Source organism: Camelus ferus, chromosome 23 (assembly GCF_009834535.1).
Source record: "Camelus ferus isolate YT-003-E chromosome 23, BCGSAC_Cfer_1.0, whole genome shotgun sequence".
Taxonomy (NCBI): domain Eukaryota; kingdom Metazoa; phylum Chordata; class Mammalia; order Artiodactyla; family Camelidae; genus Camelus; species Camelus ferus.
Genome location: NC_045718.1, coordinates 18,066,545 through 18,088,588, shown reverse-complemented (window position 1 = coordinate 18,088,588; position 22,044 = coordinate 18,066,545). Strand labels below are relative to the sequence as shown.

Here is a 22,044-nt window from a genome sequence, read left to right as displayed (position 1 = left end):
GGGGCTGTCACTCACTGTATTCTTTCTTCAGGAACACACACAATCTTAAATTGAGGCCTAACCGTTTGTTTCCAAAGCTCGGGGAGGCAGAGGCCTTGTTCTCAGCCTCCCTGCTCGCCCCCAACCCCCGCCTGCCAGCCTCTCTCCCACTAAGACAAGCTTGGAGCTGGAGAGGGGTCTGCAGCTTGGGCCTTGAGCTCCTGCTTGGAGCTCCCCGGTGATGGAAATCTCCCTTCCTCCCAGCGTTGACGATTGATAGAAAAATTCTTCCAGTAGACTGTTCTTTGAGAGAGGCCTAGAATTGTTTCACTTTTTTTTTCATTCTTATGTAAAATGTCTACTCCCAAGGAATCAATAAGAAAAGAAACCTAAATGGGGACATTGTGTCCTTTGCTGTCCCCAGAGCACACCCCAAAGCTCAGTCTCTCTGCTTCGGCTTATAATGTTCTCCTGCCCAGGATGCTTCACCCTGTCCCTCCTCCAGTCCCACCTCCTCCAGGGAGCCTTCTGTGCTCCTGAACCCACACTTGACTCCCACCTTCTCTGTACCCCACAAAGGGCTTATAAGAGGCACGATGTTTAGCACCTAAAAATATTCTGTCTCTGAGTTATCTGGGTAAAACTCCGGTCCACCCACACTACACATTTCCCTATTTCTGTAGAGAGTTTAGGCATCAGGGACGCCAGGTATGATGGTTCAGGTTGCGTACTGCACAAGGGCACCTGGCTGAGGGACAAGCAGGGACTGAAACAGAGTCTTCACTCATCCTACCAAGCCATGCACCTCGAGGGGGTGCCTTTTCCACATTGCACAAAAGGGTGATATTGACTAGAGGTGGCTGGGAAAGGAAGCCTCAGAGCATTCAGTCCTGTTGTCTCAAGGCCTCCAGTAGCGCCCAAAAGAATGCTTGAGGAGGGTCACAAAGAACGCTGCCTCCCCTTCCCTGTGCCTCAGCGGGTGAAGCTGACCCCCCAGGCCCCTTCAGAGGGCCTTCCCCCACTCAGTACTCATCGCACTCTGATCGCCACTTCGCTCCGCGTGCCCTCAGCTGGCTGCAGCTTAATTTTCATTTCTCACCATCAGCCTTTGAAGTGTCCTGAATCTTTTTTCCATACCTTTGCCATGTCCTTCCAGCTACTTAGCAAGCTCTAAGTTACCAGGAGAGCCTGCTTCCATTTCCTTTGCTTTCCGCCACCCCTGTGACATCTATCCAAGGACTCGGCCCCAGTGGGGCCAAAAGTCACCATCGTTGTCGCAACAGCTGCAAGAGCAGAGCAGCCAACGTTCTGCGCTCAGAGCCAGGAGTCGGGGCGCCCGCCCCTCCCCCGAAACACTGGCTCAGCCAGGCGTCTCGGGGGACATGACCCCGTCCGCTCAGCCTGCCTCCCGCTCTGGCCCTGGTTACCTGCAGGACGTCCCCAAGGATTAGAAAGTTCTGGGGAATCTCAGGCCATCTCATGATCTCTCTCCAGGGTGACACAAAGTGCTGGACAGGAGAATTAAGAAGTGGCCCCAGCCCTTCACCAGATCAGCCTTTATTTATCACTTAGTAAACCATCCGTTAGATTTCTGATACATGGTGGCTTGGCAGGGTCTAAAACTGCACCCCTCGGGGTACGTGTTTGGTTTAGATGAGGGGCAGGGCCCCCTGACAGCAGAGAATCCCGAAAAACGGCCTTCAGCTGAGTCTATGATGCGATGTGGTCGCTCCCCTGCAGAACATGCGTGAGATGTATCTAGCCTGCAGCAGCGAGTAAAGTATCTACTGCCTTTTCTTCCTCATACCTCCAACCCCGGGCCCCTGCCTGAACCCCTCCACCTCCATCTCCACCAGTGCCCCCTCAGCACATGCTCATACTCCAAAATAAAGCATTCAGGCAGTCACTAAATAGCAGTATTGATGCTCCGTCCCCGCGTGCCCTGAAATAATAATGCATCACCCGTGGTGCGAATCCAGACGGAGCCAGATTACGCTCAGGTGGTTAAAAGTCCAGGTCTAATTAGAGTTCCAGGGAATCAAGCCATTGTATTATTAATGATTCTCCGGCAATGTTCTGATTAAAACAGTAATTTTAATAAGCGCAGCTCGATGCTAAGTGTTCACTGAGCACCTAATTACATCAGTTATAACTCCAAAATTATTTAAAATTCCCCTTTTTTTCCACCAGACCCGGCATGCACCAAATAAAATAGAGACTCAGACAACTCGGTGATTATTTGTTCTAATTAATTTCCTAAGCACCTGTTTAAAAAAAAAAAAAAGGAAAAGAATCTTTTGTCTCTCTTCCATCTCCCCATATCCCCTTCCCCCCACTTTATCCCCAGAGGCTCTGTGATATTGGTTACATTTGAGGCTGCCAATGAAAGAGGCCTGTGGAAAGCAGTGAGGGAGGTAAAGATTTGAACAGTCCCGGCCACCACCTTCCAGGCAAGGGGAGGCTGCAGAGCTCCAATGTGCACAGACAGGCAGGGCAGGGCCGGGCGCCAGCGTGGGGGAAAGTGGAGCCCCCAGAGGGCTTCTAACCAGGAGCCAGCTCCTCACCACATCCCTGTCTTCTTGGGACTAGTTTTGGATGCCTTGTTTATTAGTCTTGCATCTCCAGGAGGGCAGAGGCAAATGAGTTGAGAGGCTTCCCATGGTGGCTGTTCACGAATTCTTTTGACCTGTGAGCCACTTGAGTTAAAAAAGACCACACACCTCTTCACTCTCTGGAAGGACCCCAGCATTTCAGGCAAAATGGTTTGCTGAATCATCGCGAGTTGACTTACAGAGTTCTCTTTTCTCTTAAGAAAAAAAATGATGTTATCAGTAAGTTATCAATTGACCCCCAGAAATAAGACCAATAATTCCCCTGCCCTTGTGCGGTAAACTTGACCCTGAATGATGCACTGCTGCAGCCTCATGACAGCCTGAGAGTTAGGAAGGGCAGTTGTCAGCATCCTCACGCCCAACCAGCATGTGGGAGGTAGAACCAAAACGCAGCTTTATTTTGTCTCCCACTATCCCTTCTGCCTAGGACTGAGGCAGGCAGCATAGCTCATTGGCTCACTCTTGGATAATAAAAAGTCCTTTAAGTCTTAAATACAATCTCAATTCAGAATTATAACGCCCATCTCCAGAAGTACAACTCTGGACTTAACTGATGCCCAGATCTTTGTCCCATCCTCCCCCCGACCAGCCTGGGCCTGCAGTATGCTCCCCGCTTGCAGGGATGGGAGGTGGGGAGGCATGTTTCTTCTCTTTCTCTCACTCAACTTCCCTGACTCCAGCTGTTGCTACTGTCTGTTTCAGAGGAAAAAGAAGGTAAATGTTGGGGGGGGTCCTTCTCACTTGAACTGGAATTGTCACAAGATAGCTTCGTGCTCTATGGGCAGGGCTGAAGTTTCTGACTCTTTTGGAGCTGAGTCCTTCACAGGGGCCCCCGGGCACCCCTCTGCTGAGCTTCTCTGGCTGTAGCTCCCATCACGTGGGCGGTGCTTCCTCGTCCCAGCCCTCTCCCCTCGGCCCCGACTTTCCAACAATTCCCTCTGCACGAAGATGCTCACACTAGCTTCTTAGCCCCACCTCCAGGAGTCCTCTTGGACAGCTGGTAAAATGCTGCCAGGCCGGCCATCCCTCCTGAGGTGCCCTCATCCAGATCTGGTGCAAGGAAGCTTTTGCATATCCTCGGCCTGCCACCATCTCCAGGGAGCTCAGTGACCTCCCAAGGTCCTGCCTCCACTCTGTCTCCTAGGAGCCACTCTACCCTCTGAATTTCCTGCCTTCCGGCTTTCCCCATCCACTCCATCCCCTACGGTCCAGAGCATGCAGCCCAAGCTGCCCTTCCTATTGAAGGGTGGTTGGGTCATAGCATTCCAAGGCCCTCCTCCGAACATCTCACAAAATCCTTTTGTCAGTCTTCTGACCTTTCCATTGCATTGATCAGGGTCAGGGGACCCAGAGTAAAGAGTGGAAGAATCATAAACTGGGGTCTTAAGCATCTCCTCTGTCAACTTGCAGGACAGTCGGCCACCAGACTTTAGCAAGCAGCGTTCATTGTATCTCGGTGCCTTGGTGATGCTTTCCTTTTGACATCCAATAATATTGACAGATGTGGAAACTGGAGCTCAGAGAGGTTAAGTGGCTTACCCAACACAGCTAAGTACATGGTGTGGCTGAGCCAGGTTCTTCTGAGTAACAGTCGTGTCCTTTCCATGACACCATGCACCTCTGCCGGGTTATAAACATTAAATCTTAAAAAAAATTTTAAAAAGCCTTCACATGACCTAATGGATCCCAGCAGAATGCCAGGGGCCTCAGCCACACCTAGAGAGTCTTTGCATAGTTCTTAGTACATTTACTTAAGGAGCTTAAAATAAAACCTGGATCACTGAGTAAGTGTGATTAGCTTCTCAGCAGGTATTTATAGACCTATTTTATGTAAGAAACTGGAGTTGGAACATACAGGGATATCTCATATGAAGAAATAAAAAGCAGAGCCCTGTGAATAACCTAAAAAAGATAGAGCCCTAAGAAGAGTTTAAAAATTATGTTAAAGTCCTGCCAATTGGGCAGGGAGTCAGATTCTAGGCTCAGAGAGAGGGGTCACAGAGGGTGAGGGAGGAAGGCAGCGTGGAGCAGGGATTTGCACGTGCGGGAGAGGGGAGGATGTCCTGATTAGCAGGAATGTGCACGCAAAGCAAGTTAAGGAGGAGGACCACTCAGAGGAGGAGAGGAGGCCAGCCTGCGGGGGGCTGGGTTCACGCTGGCAGAAGAGTCTAGAGTGGGAATGTGAGCAGAAATTAAAAGGCTGAAACATCAGGCTGGAGTGTTTGGATTATACACTTCATCCAAGATGCAGTTTTTCCTTGTTTTCAATTTTTTTTTTTTTTTGATGGGGGATTGTATTGTTTTGTTGTTGTTGCTGTTGTTGCTGGTGTTAGCTGAAGCCATCATTACAAAACACTGCCTCTGGGAAGCCTTCCCTGATTTACCCTTCCTCTTTGCTCTTGTACCTTTACCACATCTCAGTCATGGCATTAATATTTCATTTGGGGGTTTGCCTATCTTCCTGATAACCTTATGAATACTTCAGCATCAGGGCCATGTCTGTTCTTTTTTTGAACTTTATGTTCAAAAATACACGGAATATATAGCAGGTCCTTAATTTATTGATAATAACTAACAGCTATAGCCAGTACACTGGGCTAAGTGTTTTCTAACCCATGCTGTCTTTTATGCCTAAGAGGCAATTTATCATGGAAGTTGAAAATGTGATGTGAGTTCTGCAGGCGTCCTGCGTGGGTTCGAACCCCAGCTCTACCACGTACTGGCTGTATGACTGTAAACAAATTCACCAAGACTCCCTGTGCCTTGGTTTCTTCCTCATATGCAGATAGCAAGTCTTGTATAAGTGTGTGCCAGTATTAGCACCATTTTGTAAATCAGCAGAGGAGGCTCAGAGCTGGGGAATGTGCCGAAAGACCACAGGGCTAATAAGCAAAGGGGCTGGGATCTGGACCCGGGCAGCTCGATTCTAGGGCCCTCAACCTCTACACCTTTTAGAAGAGAAGAAAAAATGAGGGTGTGCAGAACACACCTAGGGTGGCAAGGAGAGGGAGGAGACGGATGAGGCCATCAGCCCCTGTCCCGCCGTGAGGACGCGGGTCTCTGGCTGGGGCAGGCGGAGGGAGGCAGAGGAACACGATGGCAGGGACAGACATGGGATGTATTGTTAGAGGAGAAAAGCAAAGCTTCTCCTTTCCCTCCATTCTATTTTGTTTCCACCACCCTGGCCTCCCGGGACCATCCCTCGAATCACTTTTCTGACCAGCGGTGCCACGCTGATGCCCGCCCGCTCCTGGACTTCTCCCTGGACCTTCTCGGGTTTGTTCTCTGCTCCTGCTTTTCTCTCCTCACAGAAGGTCCTTCCTCCATTCCTGCCCTATCAAAACGGCACCAAGTTTTCGAGGCCTGCTAACATGATGACACCTTCCTGGCCCCGTCAGCCCAAAGTGATCACTTCCAGGGGGAACCTCTTGTGGGAATCTTTCACTTTCTAGCTTCCCCACCTGAGGGGATGCTTCTGGAGGGCACTGGAAAGCCAGGACGCACTCGGATCTGTCACACCACAGCGCAAGACTCAATACCTGGCCTGTCGAATGAATGAATAGATGAAGGAAGGAAGGATTCATACCCGGAGAGACTAATGAATGAGTGAATGACTGAATTAACAAATGAACCAATTAGAAGCACCATGTGTATTTCCACCACAGGCGGGTCTACCCAGTTATGAAGCAATTCTTCACGAAGGTAGCTGCCCAAGGCCAGGCCAGTCCCCGAGGGGCAGACACTGTGGATCTGTAGGCGTTGCTGCTTCAGTGGAATGGTCTTTATCCAATTGGCCAGTCTGCACAGGTTCCCAAAGCAGCACAGGGGCGCGGGATTCAGCAGAGCATGGGAGCCCCCCTACCTCATACCTCCTTGCCAAGGTTAAATGAATGAATGGCATGAATGAATAAGTGAGCTCTATACAGAAAGGAGATTAATTATTTGTAATATAAGTGTAGGAGACTTTTTTTTTCTGTAGGCGGAGATTTAACATATACTCTTATTCTCCATCTTTGTCTCTGTCTTTTACGCACACACATACATGCACACACATTCATCCACTCACCTACTAACTTCCCCTAGAAAGCTGTGAGTGACAAGCAACTGTTCTGTCCTTCCCAGGGGAGCTAGTCACTTAGCATACTACGAAAAATCAGAGAGCGGATTTGCAGATCCAATGTGTCAGGGAGGACATCTCAGGTGGTTAGGAAGGAGGGATGGTGGAGACGTAGATGGTGGAGAAGGATTGCCTCCCTGGGCCCACCAGAGACTAGAATTTTGTTTCACAGCACGAAGATCTAGTAGCTTCTTGCCTGATCAGAATTGTACAGCAGCGAATGCAGAGAGGTGGAGGCCCGCCCCAGAGCCAGCGCCTGTGGGTAGGCTGAGCCAGCTCCGTTCATTCTTATGTGCACGGGGGTATACCGCAGAGGGCCTGAGCAGTTGGACTTGCCCAGATCCAAGTCCATCTTTCGGCAAGTGGTAGGATTTCTCTCCCTACATCAAGACTACCTTGATGGGGACTCCAATCTGGGGTTCCTTCGTAATCCCAGACTCAGAGTCCAGGGAAGGCATCAAGGATGGAAAACGAGCCCACGAGGAGCCCCTGAGACCCTACCAGCTCGCATCCATAATTCTGAGTGCCAGCATCACAGGTGGAAGTATGGTCAGAAGCCGGAGCTTGGCTGGGGGGGCGACACCAGGAACTCTGCCAAAGGAAGTTTGAGGAGCAGTTGTGCCCTAAAGGCCCCTGGAGGATTCCCTGAGTCCTCGTCTCAAAGAGCACTGAAGTGAGCCCCACCTCCTCCCTAGACAACAGCAAAGGTGTTCCCACCCCAGCTCTCTGCTCGGCCTCTTCATGGCTTGATGATTCCACACCCCCCAACCTCTCCTTCCCAAGTTTATGGGCCAGTGATGCTTCAGAGAGAATTTGGGATTAACAGCAGCTCCACACCCTCTTGTCTTACTCTCCTGGTGACTGGAAGGGAGGGGGGCCAGAAGTTGAGGGCGTGGGGCCCAGAAACCAGAGTGTGTTAGGTAGATGGCCAGCTCCTAGATAAATCAAGCTGCATGTGAGGTGACCCCTGGGCTCTGTGCATCCAGGGGCCCCACTGGGAACATCTGGACAAATGGAAGCATGAATGAACGAATGGGAATGGGCAGGTGAAGGGGCATCACTGCATCGTTCCTCTGGCCATCATCACTGTTCCCCTCCGGGGTAGGTGCATTGATGTTGGCCCTACAGGGAGTCTGGTGGGACCTGGCTAATCCCAGGCATCTGGTGTCCAGGTGAGAGATCTGTTTTAGTTATAGCTTAGGCCCTGTTTCCCAAATCCTCTCATCCCCTATTTCCTACGCCACCTGCTTTCCCTAACTGAATAAATCCATGGTTGTCATGGAGACAACGTAGCATTAGCATCTCCGCTTCTCTGTAGTTCCTTCCAAACAACAGAACTAGAAAGGGCCCCACTCCCACCGCCCTGGTGTTTCCGGCACAGGAGTCCTGTCTGAGAAAGTCCCATGTGGTATTTGGAATATCTGCTTGTCCCACTTGCTTTTCTGCCTCCTTTCTTGCCCAGGTTTCACCTTCTTCCTTAGGAGACTAAGTTCGGTTTTTTTCAGCCAAGGATCCTGAGTTTCAGTGCTCTTCAGCCTCCAGGAGGGATTATGTTATTAGTAAGGACAACGGTTTGAGCGGCTGTGCTGCTGTTCATGCCAAGGGGGGACATAATTCCCCCCGAATCATAGATCAGCAGTCGCAGCCCAAAGAGGCCAGGCGGCTTGCTCAAGGTCACCCCGCGCAGGAGCACAGAGCCTGGGCCAGGGCCCTCTGCAGCTCCCCGTGCAAAGCCCACCACCTTCAGCGGGCCCGCATGGAGAGACTGAGAATGACAACTACCGCTATTGGGCACCTACTGTGTGCAAGGCTCTTTGTGTATAGAAGTCACTTAAACATCAAAACAACCTTGTGAAGTTCGTATCATTATTGTCACCATTTTCCAGAGGAGGAAACTGAGGCTCAAGGAGGGCAGGGAGGACAACTTATTAATGTCATACAGTTGGTAATCGTAGCAGCTGGATTTGAAAATGAGCTCTGTCTCCTTCCAGTACACCTTCTTAACCAGAGCAAAATATGACCTCTGCCAAAAAGATCTAGGAGGGACCACCACACCAGTGCTTATCAATAGGAGGAATTCCATTGTTTGGGGCCAGAAATTTCTTTCCCCATCATCCTTTCCCCTTTGACTCCTGCATGACCCTTGGCTGGGATTTTATGAATGAGGAGGAAAAAAATATCATTGAAAATTTCAACCAACTTTGGCTCCCACTCTCGGAGTGATAGATAGGTTTAATTACTCCGAATTACTCAGCCACTCCAGTCTTCTCCCCCAAGTCATTAAAAATAGATTTTCTCTTTGAACTCCGCTCCGCCCTCGGGTCTCCCGATCATCAGGAGTTCTTAGGAGAAGCCCCAGGGCCCGTTTCTGGTCAGAAGGTTGCGTGCTGCTTCGGGTGCAGTCCCAGGTTCCAGAACCTCAAGCTGGTTCTGGGGGTTTTGCCTCTTTTCTCATTATGATACTGACCATGTGACTTTCGCAGCTCAGAGGACGGGCAGGGGGCTGGGTCGGTGTTTACTTCCTGAGGATTTAAGGGGATCTCACACACGAGTACTGATTTTTAAAGAACTGGATCTAACCCTGGGAACAAACGATCATGAACGTTTCACGTTCGTTACTGGGGCTGATTTGTAGGAGAGGCTGAAGCTGCAAGTGTGAGCTCAGAGGTCTTCGTTCCCTGATGAGCAGGCAAGGTGGGTGAGACAGGGATTGCTGTCTCCGTTTTAAAGATAAGGAAGTGGAGGCTTGAAGAGGTTAGGCAGCTTGCCTGAGGCCTCACAGCGAACAGCCAGCAAGGCCAGCACAGAGAGGCCCCTGCCACCTCCACTGTCCCACGCTCTGCTGACTGAAGACCCGGGACTTTCCGAGGAGGCTTAGAAAACTATTCAGGGCTATTTCCCTGACTGTTCTGGTCCAGGCAGGCTTAAAAAAAATTAGGTCATCCTCATCCCCACCAACCCATCTCCCTCCTCATCCCCCAGTATCACCCTGTATCGTCTGGCTCTGGATTCACCATCTGAATCACTGTCAGCAGAGAAGAGTACAGTGGGCAAGAGACAGACAGTGGTCAGGCGGGTGAGTGTAATTAGTGGCCAACAGCTGGAAGGGCACCAAGTATGGCGGTCCATGTCCAGGTGAAGGGGGACACTGACCTGCCAGCCCTTGGGGGCAGCCCCAGGAGAGGGCCCTTCCTTTACAGGAGTCCTGCCTCTGCTTCCGCCTCACCTCCTCGGCCTGGGAGTCAGGCAAACTTCTGGTTCTCCTGCAAGGCGTGCAACCTTGGGCAGGTTACTTAACCGAGACTTAGTTTTCTAATAAGTCCAGTGGGCCTAATCCTTCACCTGCAAGGCTGGTGTCGGGATTAAGTGAGACGACGTGAGGGAAATGCCGGGCACGCAGTAGGTGCTGGATGAACAGCCACCATTATTATCGTTCCAGCTGCTTCATTCCGTTCCACCAACTCAGTCACCTGCCCAGCTCAGAGGAAAGTGGTACCTCAGTCCCCATCACTTCCTCCCCCGGTCCCCAGGGAGCAGATCCAAGGGGGAGGTCACACTGCTTCCCCTACTCACGCCCAACAGGGGAGATTTAGTTTAAAATGCTGTTTCTAGCATCCAGTGGACCATCAGTTCTTTGCCTGTAAAGGACGGGAGAGAGAACGCGGGTATGTTTCCATGGGGTCTGGCTGAGCCAAAGAGGCTATAGTATGAGGTAAGGCAGAAGCCAAAGGAGCCTGTGCTGTTCCCGGAGGGTCCACTTTAGGGGCCCGAGAGAGTCCAGCCAGGGCTGGGGGCTGGGCTAGGCCTCCCTGGCCGTCTGCCCGTGTTGCTCTCCCTGTGAGGACACTGAACCCTGGCCCCATTGGGTGCACAGGGAAGGACAGAGCCCTGAGCTCTTGGGCCTCCCGGTGCCAATCCCACCTGTTCCCAAGGGGCTGACGAGATCTGGGGCCAGCTTGTGAAGGGAGACTCCTCCCTCCCATCCATTCCAGCAAGAAACAATCGCTGGGCACCAGCAAGCTCCTAAGACAGTGGAGTCAGAGAAACCGAAGCCTTCCTTGCCCTCTGGGTGCTTCCCGCCTCCTACATCCTGCTCCGGCCTCAGCCTCCATCTCCTGGGACTGACTTCTGAACCTCCTCGCCCTCCTCTCCTCAAAGGGAGCCCTTACAGTGTGTCACCACCACGGGCCACGGAAGACACCCCCTTCCAGCTGGCCACCCCCACTCACTGTGAGATCGGTCCCAGGGCTAAGCCAGCCCTGCGGGGCCCCCTATTTCCTGGTGGAGCAAATGGAACTCATCCTACGTAACAGTATCTAGCCTCTCTTCCTCCCCGGGCTGCTGTGCAGATCAAATGAGATAACAAGTGTGAGAGCATTTGGAAAGTGCTAAAACCCTCCCCCCGCATCGTGGTGACTGTGCCTGCGGCCCTCCCTGCGGTCTGCCCCAAGCCGTGTGTGTGAATGAGCGTCGGGTTTGGACTGGGGACAAGAGGAGAATGTGGGGCCGAGACCCTACAAATTCCAAGGGGAGAGAAGATGGGCTGGTGGGGAGGGACCACCAAGAGAAGATACGGAGGACAGGGGGGAGTTTCGGGGAGCCCGTTGTGTTTCAGCTGCTGTGGACTTTGCCCCAGGCCCTGGGGACCAGGAGGCCACAGCTCCAGCCAACTGCCCGCTCCAGCCAAGCTGTGTGTGTCCCCTCCCACCCCGGCCACCTGGCTCTCAGCCGCTGACAAGGCCTCTGTTTCTTTGCTTGTGTCAGGAGACAAGGGACACGTGTGGGGACAGGTGTACCATCTGGCCGTGGGGAGCAGATTCCAGGGAAGCAGGGGATTAAATGCTCAGCCCCCGAGGGGCCCCACCAGCCTGGGGAAGAGCTTTCCCTCGCTCCGACTCTGTCTAGAACAGAGTGCCTGTGCCAGAGTCCTCCATGTCAAAGCCAGGACTGCGTCTTGATCATTGCTCTCCTGTGACATCTATCCTACTGTACTAAGAAGATCCTGTTCCTTGGTTTTGCCTCAACCAAACCACGGGAGGGCAGGAGAATGTGGCCCCAATGCCTTACTGAGAGCTTAACACAACATAAATGCTCTGTAATTAAGAAGGACCACTTGGGCGCCAGGCACACCCATGGTCAGCATCCTCTGTGTTGCTCTGTTTCAGCTCAGGTGTTTCTCCGATCCAGGTTCTCTAAGCCGTGTGGCTCCTTCCGTGCGTCCACACAGGGTGGGAGAGATGCAGCCTTGATTCTCTTTCCCCAAGTTCACTCACAGAAGGGCTCCTGTCTCTTGCTCCATCATTGGGAAAACTCTTCTCTGAAGAGTGATGGGTTTGCACCCGATAGAAGTGACTCTTTGGGGTCATAGTAACTTCTAGGGCCAGGGAGAACTTCCTGCCCTCACCCTGGATGGTCCAGACCCTACAGGTCTGCCGTGTTCTTCCAGATCCTCAGGAATGAGCCTGGCTTCAGCAGTTCCCTCAGTGACGTATGCAAGGCCGATGATGATCTGAGATCACGTCCCTTGCTGCGCTGGCCCCATACCCTGTGGGCTGCCCCGTGTGCTGAAAGGAGAGAGGTGGGCGGGGCAGGGGGGGAGAGAGACCTACTCTGAACTCTGTCCCCCTGCTGAACCCTTCCCACGTACATCAGCTCCACGGAGTCAGGCCAATGGAGGCACTAGAGACGTGGGGCCCCGGGGCCAGAGGAGCCAAGAATACAGTATGAGTCACCCTTAATAAAGTGTATTTCTTAAATAAATGACTTAATAAGACAGTTATATTCATTAAAGGTGTAATTACAAGACATAAGATCAAGCAGAGGAGGATGCACAGTGTGCGAGTTGGATCCAGTGTAAGCGGCCCCAGGGTCCCGGGGAGAAGGCGGTGGAGAAGGGGGTCCTCGGCTGGAGGCTGCTCACGGCCGCACTGGTTTGCCAACCCAGCCACACCCTCAGATCCCAGCACTCAGAGTGGAGGGGGTGGGGAGCCTCCAGCATCATTAAAACGCAATCATAATAAACAAACACTAATTAGAGTGTCATCGAGTGTCCCATTAAACTCTGAGTCATCCCTGACAAAGCACCGCCTGACGCGGTGGACACTCGCCAGCAGAAGCTCCCTGTCCTTGAGCTCCCTGAGCCCACTCCCGTCCCCACCCCACCCTACCCCACCCACCAGGCCCTAGAGCATGTGCCCACCTGTCACCTGGTGCAGAGGGAAGTGGCCCCTGACCCCCGAAGTTTCAACTTGATCCTTTATGGCCTCCATAGACTCAGAGTTATTAGAACCCAATTCTCCCTGGGCATAAAGCAGTCCCCAGACTAACCCCCATCTCTCCTCCCCTCAGTCAGTCTAATTCCTTCCGCAGCCCCAAGGCAGAATTTGATTCTGTTTCTTCCTGGCCTCAGGGCCTGACAAATAAGGAGATTTTCCAAGGAGGGGAGGAAATAGCTCAGTGGTAGAGTGTGTGCTTAACATGCACAAAGTCCTGGGTTCAATCCCCAGTACCTCCACTGGACATAAATTCATTAATTAAAACCTAATTCCCTCCCCTCAAAATAAATAAGTAATTTTTAAAAAATAAAAAGACTTCCCAAGACCCGAGATTAGTTTACCAGTAGTTCTCTCAGCTAGGGAACTGGTTGGAACCATTTCCCAGGACCCAACCCAGAGCTTCTGATGCAGTGGACGCTGGATTTTCATGCCTCTTAAGCTCACAGGTAATACCAAGGATGTTGATTCAAGAATCCAGGCCACCTTTTCATGAAAGACATTCTTTTGGCCAAAGAATGACAGGCTGGAGAGCTTACAGACTTCATGTGTTCCAGCTCTGTGGTCTTCTCTGTCCTTCCCAAGTTAACCCAAACCGGCCTTTCCAGGTTTACCCACCCCTCTTCACCCTCATGCAAGGTTTTCTGATGAAGCTCTGCTTCCCTGTGTTTGCTCACATGGTTCTTCCCACCTGAGACGCTCCTCATCTGTATAAATATTATTCATCCTTGAAGACCCAGACCCCTGGCCACGTCCCTCCCAAGGCCCACCCAGAGCAGCGCTCTCCCACACGAGCAAAGCGCCAGCTACCCATGTGAGCTACGCACAGAATTTTAACTTTTCTAGCAGCCGTATTTTTAAAAGTAGGAAGAGACCATTGGAATGAATGGTAGATTTTATTTAACCCAACATTTGCAACATTTTTTATCTTTTCAAGCCTGTGTCAATAAGAAATTCTTCATGTGATATTTTACATTCTTATTTTCCACGCTATATCTTAGAGCCCATCTCAGTTTGAACTAACCCCATCCCAGGTGCTCAGAGCCACCCGGGCTACAAGCATTGGACGGCACGGACATAGAAGTCGTATTTCCTTTGCTCCGAATTCCCTCAGCCCTCTTTCAATACCTCTCTTAGAACACACATCCCTTTCTTGCTTTTATTGTTCGTCTGTTTGCAACTTGAAGGCGATGGCTGTGTTTTAACACTGCTGTTGATTTTATTTTATTCCCCTAAAGTGCCCAGCCGTGGCCTGTCTGTGGGACGTGACTGATGAATATGGGTTGATAAATGAATATAGAAACAGGTGAATACAGGAAAGATCGAGCGCCCGTGGAAACACCTGACCTTAAGAGCCTCCGTCCAGCCCCTGTGACATTTCTTTCCTCTGGTTTGTATGTGGCTGCTAGATCTGTGAGGAGAGAATCATTCAAGTTTTGAGACCCCTCCCCCTTGTAAGTTTCCTGTTTCACTTTGCTCTTCAACTCAGTGTATTAAGAAAAAAAAAAAAATTCCCACCAGGAGGGCCCAGGAAACAGGAAAAATAGTTGTGCTGTTGGTTTCATGTTTGGAGAAGAACAGGCTTCTCACTATCTCCGCAGCACTTGGCGTGACAGTGGGCTTTGTTGTGGGAGACACTGCTCCCATTCAGGGCCCCCTGCCCCAGCTGCTGAGAGCCGGGCTGTGTTTTGACAGACGGGCCGAATGCAATGCAGACAGTTGTTTTAATTTCCAGCCAGATGCAGACATCACTCACACGGAGCCCGTTTCGGGCTCCAGGAAAGGGAGGCCGGGCACTGGGCTGCGGCTCTCAGGCCTCAGAGGGCGAGTTGGAGGGGGCCAGCGGAAGCCCCCCACCCCTGGCTGGCTGGGGTCACAGATATCCTGAAGGACTGAGAGCCCCAGGGCCCCGGGACAGGCACGCTGGGAGAGGGCTGGCAGGCACCTGTCGGAAAGGTGCTCCTGGAAGGAATCACAGGCCGTGAGTCAGGGGTCAACGGTTGCTCCTTAAGATGGTGTGTGCCTGGCTGGATGTTAACTTTTAACTGCCCGAGTCATTTGGGACAGAGCTCATTAACAGTCTCAGGGAAACTTTAGGGAATAGAATCCTGACTGTCAGAATTGGAAGGACAAGGGCCAACCTCCTCCGAAGGCAAAAATACCTCCTACAGCCTCCCAGACACTTGTCACTTTGAATCTGCATACGCGTCCCACGGATGGCGGTTCCTGCTGGAAGCGAGGTCTGTTGGGTTATTGGGCAGCCTTGACTTTCTTCTGTCGAGCTTTCCTGAAACTTTTCACCCATGAATCTTAACTGAAGCCACACGGCCGCCTTTCAAACACTGGGAAACATCTCAAGATTCATCTTATTTGAGCCAAATAAACATCCCAGATCTATCAGGCTGTACCTCAGATGCCACATCTGGGTCCCACCCCATGGTGACCACCATTCTGGAAAGGCTCTCTGGCTGAGCAACACTTTTCTTGGGGCAGGTTGCAGAGACCTGAGCTGGGAACTCCCCAGTGAGGGGCGGCCTCCTTCATCCTGACACCATGTCTGCGTATACAGTTCATGATCAAATCAGCCCCCTTAGCATGTTGTCAGGTCATATGGGACACAGAGTCAACTCAAGCTCTCAGACCTATGGCACACAGACTTTCAAACCAGCTGTCCCCCAACCTCCACTTAGAATATCAGTTTTTTTAAACTGAATTTGCAGGATTGTACTTATTTCTTTTATTTACTTATGCTTTCTGCATTTTATATTTTTATTATTAAAGGAAAGTTAGGGAGATTTAAAAAGCTGATCACAGTCACTCACTTACAGAAAAGGTTTGTAATTCAGAATGTCAAGTGTTATGATGTGGTAAGAAGGAGGTGAGGGACACCTAACAGAGGGAGGCTCCTGGGGCCGGTACCCAAGACCTTGGTTACCTTGACCTTGCTTACATCCCACCAGCCTCATCTCTCGCCCCGCTCCATCCAGCGCACACTCCGCACTTGGGTTACCCTGAACTTACTCATGACACTTTTGCTCATGGTAATCTCTCAGCTAGGAACGCCCGTCCAGGTGTCTGCATCCAGCCCCCTCTTACCTTGCCTCACCCTTATTCCACTGACCGCTTCTTCCAGACAGATTGTGCCGGGCAGTCCTTCTCTAAGCCCCCAAGGCTCCCCGGGCGCACACCTATCACAGGCAGAGAACGTTCAGCACAGTGTAGAGCCGTTCTCGGTGTGTAATTACCAACTCCCACTGGACTGTGTGTTCTGCGGGGCAGGGTCTGTGTCCTGTTTGCTGCTGTTTCTCGATCACATAGCACCTAAGCCTCCGTGTAGTGACATCTGATAAACATTTGCTGGGTGAGCCGTGTCAGACCCCATCCTGAGCCTCTCAGGAGGATGCTGTGAAGGCATCTCCGTCAGATCTTTTGTTCCCCCTGCCAGAGGCAGAAGACTGGGCTGCCGGACCACAGGTTGTGTTTCCACTTGAGTTCACACATCCAGTAGGTGGGGGACCTCTCTGCCCTAACAAATGAGATCCCATTCCCAGCCCAGCAAATGTTTTCCCAGCCCAGCCCCTCCTGCCCCAGCCCGCGACCGATGCCTAGGATGCACCAAATGCAAGACGTCAGTCTTCTGACCCTTTGCCTGGCCTTAATGTCGCACCCGCTGGGCAGGTAGGGGTGAGTAATCAAACAGGCCCGGCTCGTGTCCCTGCAGGGTCCCACCTGGAAGGCAAGAGGAGGCTGTACCCTCTAGGGGGCAGGGGTTTGATCTGCAAACTCCCCCTTTCCCCAGCAAGGCAGAATCAGACAGGCAGCTCATCTCTGTTCCCATTTAGCCAGACTTTCCAAAGGTTGGGAGATTTACTGGAGAAACTGAATGCAGGCATCAGAGAATGGGATAATTGGATCCAGGTGGTATGTTTCGTTGGCTGTAAAAAAAAGACTGTACCATTCGATGAATATTATTTGATAAGAAAACTTTCTCCTTCTCTCCCTTTTGAAATGTTTTCTGTGTAGGCAGGATGTCTCAGCCCGGGCCCAGCTGAAAGCTCTTCAGAGATGAGTTGGTGGCACTCAATAAATAGCCTTTCAACGGAGTTTTAACCATTTTCAGCCTTTGCCACAAGCAGGCCCCGCTCTCCAGGGGACTTTAGTGCAGGCAGGGAGAGAGACTGGAGGGCTTGCTTCCGCCTCCGGTGAAGGCAGGAAGCCCAGGGACCTGTTGGCTGTACCTGCCTGGTGCAGGGCAAGTGAAAACACTGGGGCCGCCGATTGACACCCCCCCCAACACCGCCACTTCTGTAGGGTGATGGCAGGGCAAGTGTGGGTACGAGCGATGGAGTCTGAACGCACCTCTGCCAGGCGTCACTACCTGTTCTAACCATGTATTCTTCTCCCTCTCCGCCAGATCACCCGGGTCCCCGTGGAATCCTGTGAACAGTACACGACCTGTGGGGAGTGCCTGAGCTCGGGGGACCCTCACTGTGGCTGGTGCGCCCTGCACAACATGTAAGTTTGGCACATTCTGGGGGAAAAAAAAAAAGCCTGGAATGCAGAAGACCAGGTACTTTCCTGGGAGTGTCGGTGAGGGATGTGACATCAGTTTGCAGGGAGAGAGGAATTTCCCTCTTCTGAGCAGGAATTCTCCATGTGCTTGGAGTGCTGAGAGCAGGAAGGGGAAGAGGGGCCATGGGTGGGCTTTCCCTCCAAGTGCATCGTTTCTGCCTGCTTTTCGTGCCACCTCTGAAGTCTGCCCCTCCCTCAGCCACTCTGAAGTCTGTACCTTGTCTGCAGGGTGGTTAATCCTGTTGGAAGTCCTCGCAAGAGACTCTGTAGAATCTCTAGATTTCCCAGGAACCTCCTCAGCGTGGCCTGAACGAGGTGCCTCCTGCCGTGAGGGGGCACTAGAGCTGGCTTGGACGCCAGTTAGCTGCTGTGTGACCCGAGCGGGTCCACTGACTACTCTGGGCCTCCATTTGCCCATGGCTAACTAGGGATAATGGCTCTCTCGCAGGTGGACGGTGAAGATTAAATGAAATAGTTCATGCTTTGGCAATCAGGAAGCTCAGGATAAGCTCCACAAACCCAAAGAATTGTTTTGGACCCTGACCCCTTGGGAGAACCCTTCTGGTCTCTTTAATTCATGATTCCAAGAAGTCTGCATCTCACTCCAATTGTCTCACATCGCTATTCAGATACACCCCCTGCCATTGAATACCAGCTCAATAGAAATGCAAAATCACGCTTAAACTTCCTAAGTCAAGAGCCCCAGAGGGAGGGAAGAGGGTGCAAACTCCACTCCAAGGCAGGAGCTGCCTAGGAATTCTGTTCCCCAGTGGAGTTGGAAACTCCATGGATCCGTGCCAGCCAGTAAAGCATCCCCATGAAATGTGCCGGGGTGAGGGTGGAGGCGGAGGCGGAGGGCCAGAGTTCAGGGTCCTGCACAATAGCTCTTGGCTTCCAGCCTCTGCAGCAGGTGTTGGGAGGGCTATGGAGGGAGGGAGGGAAGCAGGCGCCTCAGATGCAAAATCTGGACTGGATTTGAGCCCACAAATCCTGGGTTCCATGCTCAGATTGGGAGGGAAGAAACGCCTCAAAAAGTTCTGCCAAAAATGCTCTCACCGGAACCCAGACTGTGAATCACCATTTAGGTCAGACAAGTGGTAAAGATACTGACGCCACCCATGGCTTGTGCCCCAGAAATGGCAAAGGTGGATAAAATCGGGTTCCCTTCAGGGAGGCTGGCCCGACAGCCAGCAGGCTCTCTCCTCAGGAGGATTTCTTCCTCCAAAGAAGCTGCCAGCCATCCCCAGCCCCAGTCAGTGTCCTGGACTACCCACCCTCTTATTGTGCAGTGGGCACGTCCAGCTGTACCATCCACTCCCTCCTCCTCCTCCCTGCAAACCTAGCCACGATGTATGAGTCTCCCGACAGCCCCAGACCACCCTGTCATCCTCCTGGTCCAGGTCAGCTGGGGCTCCTAGAATGACAGGCCTACATCAGGACAGTCTCAGAGTTCCTCTGCCCTCTGAACATCCAAGTCCCGCCTACCTACCAGGGCACCCCTCTCCTTCCAGCCACACTGCCCTGGGCAGAACCCGGGGCAGGGGGGGAGGAGCTTTTTCCTGGTTATACCCAGAAGTGTCTCTTCTTCTGGTCACTCTCATCTTCACCAGCCCCTCCCACGGTGCCCTCACGCCTGCCGCCGTCAGCCTGCCTGGGCAATGGGCACCTCCAGCTCCTGGATTTTTATTGGAGGCTGAGGGCTAAGGGATATTGCTAAAGAGCCTCTGGGTCCGGGGGGATTTGAACCCTTCCTGTCTCTTCTGTATGCCTTGCTCTTGCAAGTGTGTTATTGTCTCGAAGGCCATTTATCTCTGTTAGGGCTGTGGCCATAAATAGTATGATGAAAAAAAAAGAGCCATTTCAGTGAGTCAATGAGATAAAGGCTCCAGTCAAGAGCTCACTTTAGAGCTATCTTAAGGATTCACTTAAACCTCAATAATTCTTTTCTTTGACAGCATTCATATTTAGATCCATTATGTGCCTGGAAAGGAAGAGGGGGAGGGACTTTGGGGGGAGTTCGAGTGGGAATCTCCGCCGGATTGTGGCATCTTGTAATGTCTCGGTGGCTATTCGGTTGGAGGAGCACCAACCCTGGAGCGTGTTCCCACGTGACTTACGTGACAACCAGATGTCCCTGCGTGCGGGTGTCACTGTGGCCACCTGCCGCTGGGGGCAGAGGAGCCTAGAGCCAGAAATGAAGATGCTGAGAGAAGCAGCCACCCAAGCTTTCTGACAGAGGCAACCCTGGCGGCCCTGCCTGTCTGTCTCTCTGTCTCCAGGCATTATTTCACACCACAAACATTTATTGAAAATATACCATGTGACAGGTAGACTCGCTCAATGAATAAAACATGGTCCTTGCCTTCAAAGAACCATGAATCCATCCAGCCACAAGATCACCTGCCCACCGTCCCACACAGCAAAGACCTTTAAAGACCCCTGGAGGAGAATAATCATATTAAGAATCATCGTCATTAATATTGTTCTGAGAGGGGCTAATAGGCCCTTTTCTAAACACTAGCTCATTTAATCCTCACACCAGCCCTGTGAGTTAGAGTATTATCATTGGCCTCAGCCAATGATGGGGGAACTAAGGCATGGAGAGATTAAGTAACTTGCTCAAGGGGCCACAGCTAGTAGGCGATAGAGCTGGGGTTCGAACCCAGGCAGCCTGGCTCTGAAGTTTATATTCTTGGCCTCTTGCCTGCTGCTCTTCACGTTCCCCAGACTTCCCTCCCTCACTCACTGAGCTCCGCGTAAAGCTGCTGTCCACGAGGAGCTGCTCTCTGCGTCTAAACCGCATCTCTCCCATGTCGGGGGTTGATCCTGCTTCCTCTTAGTCTGTCTTTAACTGCAGTGGAGACCATCGGGAGTCAGCCAAGGCCTCTGGGATAAGTGAAAGCTGTAATGAGAAGACAGACACAGGACTCAGAGCAGGTGAAACCCTCTTACTTACCTTCAAGGGGACAATGGAGCTAAACAGATGGTTCTCAGAGGCCTGACTTCTTGTGAATCTGTGTCTGTGGCAGGTGCTCCCGCAGGGACAAGTGCCAGCGAGCAAGGGAACCTAATCGATTTGCTGCCAGCATCAGCCAGTGCATGCGCCTGGAGGTGCATCCCAGCAGCATCTCAGTGTCTGAGCACAGCCGGCTGGTAAGTAACCCACCAGGAGGTTCTGGGGCTGAGGCGGCGCCCAGCTCGCACAAGCCCGGGTGTGTTCCTTTAAGACTTGCATCGATGTAAATGGATCCTACTTATATGCGTCAAAGTAACTTTGTATTTGGAGAAAAAAGGATGCTGACTCCTATTGTGAAGGGCACAGTGTTCTCCCTACTCCTCGAGGATTCATTACCCATTGATCTGTTTTGTAAATGTAGATTTTGCATTTTGCAACATACATCTGCAGCACAATGCAATCCAATACATTCCTCGGTATGTGCTGTATTTCGATTGTCCTGTTAGTACAGTATCTCACAGAAACCTGAGAGTTGCCTTTGTGTGTGTGTGTGTGTGTGTGTGTGTGTGTGTGTGTGTGTGTGTGAAAGGGAGAGACAGACGGACAGACACGGAGAGACTGAGACTTAATTCACAGTGTGTGCTTAAAGAGAATATTAAAGAGGATACAATAACTCTCAACCACCTGTCGAGGTGCAACCCAGAATCCTTCGTGTCCTCAGGCCCTGCACGATTATTTCATTCTGAGGGCTTTACGAGCATTCAAGAATGTTAATTAGTTAATGAACCTTCCAAGACTTGCGTTCATTCATCCCCACCGGGAGGTTTTGGCTCCCATGGAGCCAAAGGAACAAACTGCAGAGTTTGTACCTCAGTCCCCCGGCCCCATGGAAACGAAACTGGGGCAGAGACTCAGCAGCAAACAAATGTATGGCAAGGCTAGGTGGCACCCGTTGTGACGGAGAAATCCCCTCCGGGTGTGATGGGGAGACAAAGGGAGCCCTCCCCACTTGGAAGCCACAGGGTGTTGTCACCATGAACCCTCATGGGTGCTCCCCAGTGGGAGTCACATTTCTAACCTGTTGTTTCAAATCCCACGTAGACATTATATTGTAATTTAGTACAAACCCACTTCCACAGACACTGAATCTGGAGCCGCATTTTGCCATGAAATAGTTTCTCAACCAACAGACTCTTCTGATAGCCTGTTATATTTCTACCGTGTGAAGGAGGGTGTACAAATTTGAAAAGCCTGGAAACCACTGACCTAGATCACTGGAACCCTAAGTAACAGCAGACATCACCTGAGCCATCGAGGTCCACTTCTTGCCTTTCTCGGATCTCCCAAACTCCTCGGGAGGTGATCACCCTACTCTAGGGGAGCTGTCAGGGGGCAGAGAGGGACAGAGACTAGAAACTCTAGGAAACCCACCAGCTTGGTCAGTAGCCCTGAATGACAGCCAGTGTGCAGCCAGCTGTCCCCCACCAACGTGGAGAGTGCCTCGTCTTCCTCCAGACTGGCGATACGCATTCTCCA

General features: G+C 51.7%; 1 protein-coding gene across 1 annotated transcript in view; it reads left to right on the top strand.

Annotated features, from left to right (window-relative positions):
* PLXNA2 (plexin A2) overlaps window positions 1-22,044 on the top strand; it is a 203,253-nt gene that overhangs the window by 116,313 nt on the left and 64,896 nt on the right. Inside the window, 2 exon segments of the mRNA XM_032467086.1 lie at window positions 17,395-17,495; window positions 20,582-20,705. Coding sequence (XP_032322977.1) covers window positions 17,395-17,495; window positions 20,582-20,705 — 225 coding nt within the window.